At 39.5% G+C, this 6779-nt stretch overlaps 1 protein-coding gene across 1 annotated transcript; it reads right to left on the bottom strand.

Annotated features, from left to right (window-relative positions):
- Window positions 1-1527: 1527 nt before the first annotated feature.
- DYNLT1 (dynein light chain Tctex-type 1) lies at window positions 1528-6604 on the bottom strand. The gene is made up of 5 exons (XM_026844546.1): window positions 6398-6604; window positions 3897-3938; window positions 2530-2653; window positions 2233-2310; window positions 1528-1948 (listed from the first exon to the last, which is right to left on the bottom strand). The coding sequence occupies exons 1-5, from the start codon at window positions 6602-6604 to the stop codon at window positions 1878-1880; spliced, it is 522 nt and encodes a 173-aa protein (XP_026700347.1). The 3' UTR covers window positions 1528-1877.
- Between the last annotated feature and the right edge of the window lie 175 nt (window positions 6605-6779).

Here is a 6779-nt window from a genome sequence, read left to right as displayed (position 1 = left end):
ACAAATTTGCTATTATGAACAAAGGCCAAGGAATGGGTGAATGGCTTGACCAAGAAGCTAGCTGAGTATTTATAGCAGTAAATATTGACTCAAAGTGCATGAAAACTATTTCTTTTAAAAGTAAATGAATAGCTGAGTAGGTAGTACACTACCAGCACCATTCTGGCATGCTGATGGAAAGGACATAAAATAACCAACCATCCAGATCAAAAATTTCCTTAGCAATTCAGAAATTGCTCATCTCACCCTGATGACTATTCCGGGCACTTTATTCAATCTATCTTGTTTTAGTATTTTCTTCTTACAGATGTTGTATCAAATACTCAGCATTGTTTCTAGTCAAACTCAAACTAAAACTCTGCTACAGAAAGGTAAGGTACATACTCCTCAGTGTAAGGTATATACACCTAGCCCTGAGCACTCCCTAGGTCATATGCTAGAATAATGAAGTGGCTCGTCATGGACTATGCTAGCAAAAACATATGAGCCTTACAGCTGTATTAAGTCTCAAATGTACTGAGCCCAAACCTGCTAATAATGACAACTTTTGTGCCGTACTGACAGCAGAAACGGATAGAAAGGAAGAGGGTTGTAGCCTTACCTAGCACAGGGTTTTCAAGTCTGTTGGGATATACTGAGTTATCACAAAGAGCACCCCTGTGCACCCAGCAATGTGAAAAACAAATCCTCTACTGTCATTCGATTTTTCAGTATTAAGTCTTTCCAAACAGTGGAAACGTACTGCTGTATCAGCAGTCACCTCATCCTAGACAGCTTTAGCTGAGAGCCAGATTCTGAAAATACTTGACAGGGCTTCTTAAACATAAGCAAATGCAGGTCACTCAGACTGCCTCTAGCCCGGGAGTACTCTCCCATAGCTGCTTTGTAAGTAATTCTTTCAACTTCACTAGCGGTGAGCTACTGCTTACAGAAGCAGCAGTTCACAGAGGTAGTCTAAAATGCATAAGCATGCTTCCATTTCTTTAATTAGCTGACAAAGAGAACCTTATCCAAACCTACGCTGGAAACTTGTTTTACTTGTTACTCTTCTGCAACTAAAGGCAGGAGACTTACTCGCTTCATTTAGTCGTGTTGCCTTGAGGCAGTTTTTTTCCCCCTTTCAGAAAGGATCATGTTTCACCATCAGAACTCCTCACTATCAGCAGAATCAGTGTAGAAGGTAGCAAGTATGTTCAAGACCTACTAAACACATGTAATTGGCCACAGTAGTGAATGATTGACTGCTCATGTAGAGCTTGCTGAGCACTTCCAGAATGTGAAAAACTTATCTTTGTTCAATAAAGACAGTTATTTCTGTTATCATTCCAAGCTCTGAATACCACACAATCAGAATAAACAGATCCCAAAAATGCAGCCAAGTTACTTTCCGATAATCATCTAATTTTGTAGCAACTCTGGCAAAATTATAAAAGTGCTTTGTATTCAGCTACCTTGAAGAGAATTAAAAGGATTGGAACTTCTTTTTTTAACAACAAAAAGAGATGTTTAAATGAGTCACACCAATGGTTATGAATTCAAATAATTTAATGCTAACCAAGAGTACAAAGTGTGAAAGTCAGTGTCTCATTTATATTGGTCTTAAAAAAGAAATGTAGAGAAAGTGTTTACACTGCAGCAGATTTCAGTATTAGCACCTTGAAGAGAAGTTCTTGAAGTGTTAAGACAGTATGGCAACACTGGTACAATACTAAGTACAAACATAAACCATATAACAGCATGTTTTCACATTTCTAAGTTTGAGAAAAAAAGTGACTTAAAAAGTACATTAAAACCAGAAGTTCTTCAGTGTATTCACAGTTTGAGTAGAGATGGAATCAAGTGCTGGAGTAGAAAAGAGAAGGATGATTTCAAGGCAATTATATTGCAAGTCCAAAGGCACTGACAATACAATACATAGTCTTATTCTCCCATCTCACAGTGCAGGTTCCTATAATTACAAAAAAGAGTTTCAGAGACAGAGAAAAATTACAGTGATTAAATGCATGCCCTTATATGCATGTTTGTAACTGTTTACATGAAGAATCTTAAGAATGAAGCTTTCACAACAGCTAAGCATTTCATATATAGCAGAGATACCATCAGAGCCAAATGGAAAAAATACCATACTGCATGCTATCACTCCAAAACTTTAGCACCTGGAAGAAAAAAGTATACTGCCTAGTCTTAGCATTAAAGTTGCAAGCTGAAAAATCCAACAGCTGTGTTCCTTACCATCGCTGGAGTTGTCCCAGAAGCAAGAGCTTGCTGTATGTAGCCCAGCACCATTCTTTTGCATAATCACACAGGTCACTGTTAGTCAGTAGAGAAGCTTTTATTAATTTATCACTAACGTTAATTACCATTTAGCTACATTTTTGCTTAGCACAGTACATACATACACACATATGCATATATACATGCTTACAAGTAGTTTACAGACATGGCTCTTGCCAAGATCTTCCCCCACCCCCTACCCATCAGTGCACTTGACTGTACCAACTTTAACAGAAAAGAGAAAGTTGAGCTCACCAATATACTTGAAAGGCTTCCCCAGCTTTGTGAGTTGGCTCAGCGTTTGTTCCACCACACTTGTTGTCCACTGGTTCACTTTGCTGTGCTGGTAGGCATTGCCACCTATCGCACTTTCTATGGCCTATTGGTGACAAACACATGAAGGAAGCTGCACCATTACCAGTCTACAGGCACCCGTTAAGCCATTCCAACATGGAACACTAAAGATGACACCCCATACCTACAGAAAAAAATCCTAAATACTGCTTGTCCATACCAATTGGTGGAAGTGATTTCAATTATTAAAAAAACCCTGCAGGTCAGAGTTTGAGTCAGGCATAGGGGAAATTATTATAGGTTCCATCTTCTCTTTGTGGTATTTTGATTATTTGTAATTCCTATCCCAATGTTCCCAAGCCAGAGTTATGAAAAGGGTCTTGCATTTAAACAGTCCTGAAGAGACTGAAAAAATGCAGACAACAATGGCTTATTCACACATATTCTTCTATGGAAATTAACTTCACATTTTTCAGCGGAATCGTTTTTGGGAAACAAAACCCCAAATCAGAACAAAAGACCCATAGTTGCTGGTTACTAATAGAGCAGAACCTTTCAGCCAAATAATTCATTTTACTTATGAGGGTTGTTTGCCCTTTAAGATACAAATAAAAGCACATTAAAGCCACATGTTTTTCATTGATACATTTTTTTCTCCCATAAATTGTTTAAAAAATAACCACAAAATTATTTCAGATTCAGAAGAGATATGAGCATGTATTAAAGCATGTGTATTCAATTTACAGAGTCTGACCAAAGTTGTTTTGCAACAAGAAAAAGATTGCACTAGTGTGCTCTACGAAAGGAATTCTGGATGAAAAAAAACCCAAAAAAACAACAACCAACCAAAAAAACATCTCCTCTGGAAATTTTCTTGACAGGAAATTCATGTTTCTTAGCAACAATAATAGCTCAATCATTTCAAACAAACAAGAACTCCTTTTGGAGGAAAAGCATCACAAAAGAACAGTGATATGCATATGCAGACAGTCCATAAAAAACCCACCTGTATGTTACCAAAACATAAAATCTATCTCTATAGGGTTTAACATAAAACATCACCCCAGAAATTCGTATAGGGATACACTGCAACCAGAGGGGCATATGAAGTTATTTTAATTATCTCTCAGATTTGTAATACCTATCACAACTAAAGCTAGGTATCATTTTGACTTGAAGTATATACATTGGTTAAATCAACAATTATCTACACTTTGATAGCAACCTATTTAGAAATCTCTTACATATCAGTTATCAGATTTTCCTGAAAACCTTTCAGCACACAGCCTACTACACTTTCACACCACCAAAATGAAAATGTTGTTTACCTCTTTAATGATGCCACTGACTTCATCAACAACAAAGGAAGTCTACAAGAAAGTAGAATTTTAAACAATCAGTGAACACATTCTTCTGCTTACAGAGTTCCAGCTTTGTTAATAACATGTACTAGAAGCTTAATTTATGCCTGTCAGATTTCTTGCAAGTCAGAAGATACGGAGTCTTACTTTATATGCTCATATGTCCTCTGGCTCCCTGAATGCAGTCAAGTTAACATTCTTAGCAAAGTCATGGAAAGTAACGGAAAGTAACAGATGAACTAATACTGGCTGGCCTTGTGAGTCAAAGTTTTCAAATTTTAAATTGAAAGTATTTTAAAACAATATATATAGCACTTCTCTACACATATTCTCATTCTACAGTAAGCATTAATGTCTACAGTTCACAGTGGGCTTGCAGAGATAACCTGAGTGTGCAGACACAGCTTAAAGTTAAATGAAACTGACATCTCCAGGGCACTGATGCGGACAAAACATCAATTCACAACTCAAGGAAAAGCCTTCATGACAATCTCAGCAGGGGATAAGAAGAAAACTAGCCCTTGGAAATCAAACTGGAAATCAAGCTTGCTGGACTACCCACCACCTTCAGCCTTCTCGTAGGCTCTAGGAAGTAGAGATTAAGGATGTGGAATCGGGACAAAGATGACCCTAACATTTTAGTAATCTTGAAACTACTACCTATTTACTTGTATGGTTGGTATGCTTTCCTGTTTTAGTCCCTCAGGTATCACTGCCACCCACGTAAGGTGGTTAAACCAAGTCACCACCACTGCGAGGGGCAGCCCAACAACCCCCACAGCCGTTCAAATGGCCAGGGAGCTCTAACAGGCAGGATCCCTCATGGCCACGGACTCGGTTTTTACTACTGGGAACTCACAGCCTCACCTCACAAACCAGAGAAAGGAATCAGACAAAAGAAATGCTCATAACAGCAAGCTAATTAATTTCAGAAGACCGAATAAGGATTTCAAAATTAACCTAATCAAGCATATGTTGACTGAGTTTTCACTGGGAGGTCTGTCAGCTACTCCAGCTGACAAACACGTTACAGTGTAATTCAGGTGTGAAGACAGGATGCAGTTACACCTGATCAGAATTTCAACATTATAGTCATAAACCTTTGGTCAGAAGTTGAAGAGTCTAGCAGGCTTCAATGACAAGTGACATTCATAAAGCTATGAGCAGCTGAGGGATCTCAGTGACAGAAGCAACAGCACGCCCCAAGAGACAAGCAGGCAAAGCCTTTCCTAGAACTATTTGGAGGCACCAACTTGCTCGCACAGTTCAACATTTTTAAAAGCTTTTATGTGCTGTGGCAAACTGGTTTTTATTTTCAGCTTCTTGACTTTGATTTAATTTTAATATGCCTCATTTGTTTTCATGATACTAAATCTTACAGGTGCTTACATTTTAAGGTGCACCAGTTTATTTAACCAAATAAGAGCTACAATTATCGAAATACTCTTTCCCATAGAGTGTAGGTTAAGAATTTGCATGCCAGACATGCTGGCAGACAAGATGATAAACCGTATAGTTTTTTTCTTCACAAAGTCTCGAACTCTGCTCAGAAATGCCTCCGAATGAGTGCAAACGCAGTTCACCAAAGTAAACTGAATTAAATTCAGCCCAAGTCCTCAAACGTATTTAGGTATGTGATTTGTACTGAAACAAGTGGGAAAGAGCCAAAGATTTGAGAATTTGGTTTTAGAGTTGCTGTTACTTGTTGACCTCCTTCCTTTCTGGGATGAGGGTGTATATGGGTTTAGATGCATGACAAAACAGAACACAAAGTTCTGATTATTCAAGCTTTGTGATTTATGTGCCAAAACTGAGCTGTCAAATAACACAACACTACTAGTCCATCTTTTAATAAGATTATAAAAACACTTTGTGTATTAAAAATAAAAGGAAAAAAATTTCAGAAGCTTTATGATTTCCCTGCGCTACCCCTCTGGCTCAAGGAAAGTAGATGTGATGTTTCTGATACCTTGTTTAAAAGGGGTGCTTCCAGGCAACAAATGCAAACTGCAAACCAGTATTATTTTTTAGTAATTCTGAAGACATTTTTGAAAACAGTTATAAGAATGTTCGAGTATGTTAATTATATACATTTTTTTAAAAATATCTGTAACTGTATAACATGGGCCAGGCCCAATAACGAGGACAAGGCTTTTATAATAGCACAAGCCTGACACACCTTCACTCCTAACACTGCTTTGCTATTGTCTAACCAAGTGACAATGCAGCTGTTTAAGAACAATACAGCAATTTGTCACAGCTCAGAAAAACTGTCTCTCTGCAAGAGCAACACTTGCTGGGCTGTCATTTAGCATGATAAAGAAAAAGACCCTTGATTTATCCGACTTTGCATCTTCATTAATGGGGGATAGTGTCTCAGCGTGCCTGTAACATGGAGACTACCTACCTGAACTCGTCTTTCCCCACAAAAATAGCTTATTCGAGTCTTCCACCGATCTAAACAGTACCAGTAAACCTTCTACCACAGCACCAGGCTTCATCGATCCGGTGAAGCCAGAAGCCACGATACCCCTCGCGAGCATTTTCTCCAAGTGATCTGCAGCGGCAGCTTTCGGGAGAGAAGCGGGCATGGGTCGACGCCAGAGAAGAGGCGCCCAGCGAACACCCGAAATGCAGACGAGGGGCTGGCCCACCGACTCAATCAGTAACCGCATCTGCGCACACCTCCAAAGGGCCGGTGAGCTCCCGAGACAGCTCCGGCCCGCCCGGGGGTGAGGTGGGGGTGTGTGGGCAGCAGCCCCGCGCAGCCGGGCGGCAGAAACAAAGGCTGGGCCTGTTTCTTGCCGTTGCCCGGGACGCGCAGCTCGGAGACAGCCGCCAACGCCCGGC

This window comes from Athene cunicularia, assembly GCF_003259725.1.
Source record: "Athene cunicularia isolate RWA chromosome 3 unlocalized genomic scaffold, athCun1 chr3_part1, whole genome shotgun sequence".
Lineage (NCBI taxonomy): Eukaryota > Metazoa > Chordata > Aves > Strigiformes > Strigidae > Athene > Athene cunicularia.
The sequence above is the reverse complement of the archived record's forward strand: the minus strand, read 5'-3'. Positions and strand labels throughout refer to the sequence as shown.

Excerpts from the sequence above, each read along its gene's own strand:
- DYNLT1 (XM_026844546.1), bottom strand. The coding sequence starts at position 6,604 with ATGCGGTTACTGATTGAGTCGGTGGGCCAGCCCCTCGTCTGCATTTCG. Across the intron at positions 2,654-3,896 it reads TCAGTGGCATCATTAAAGAG|GCCATAGAAAGTGCGATAGG; the intron begins GTAAACAACATT and ends TGTCACCAATAG. Across the intron at positions 2,311-2,529 it reads GAAGCCTTTCAAGTATATTG|TGACCTGTGTGATTATGCAA; the intron begins GTGAGCTCAACT and ends ACTGACTAACAG.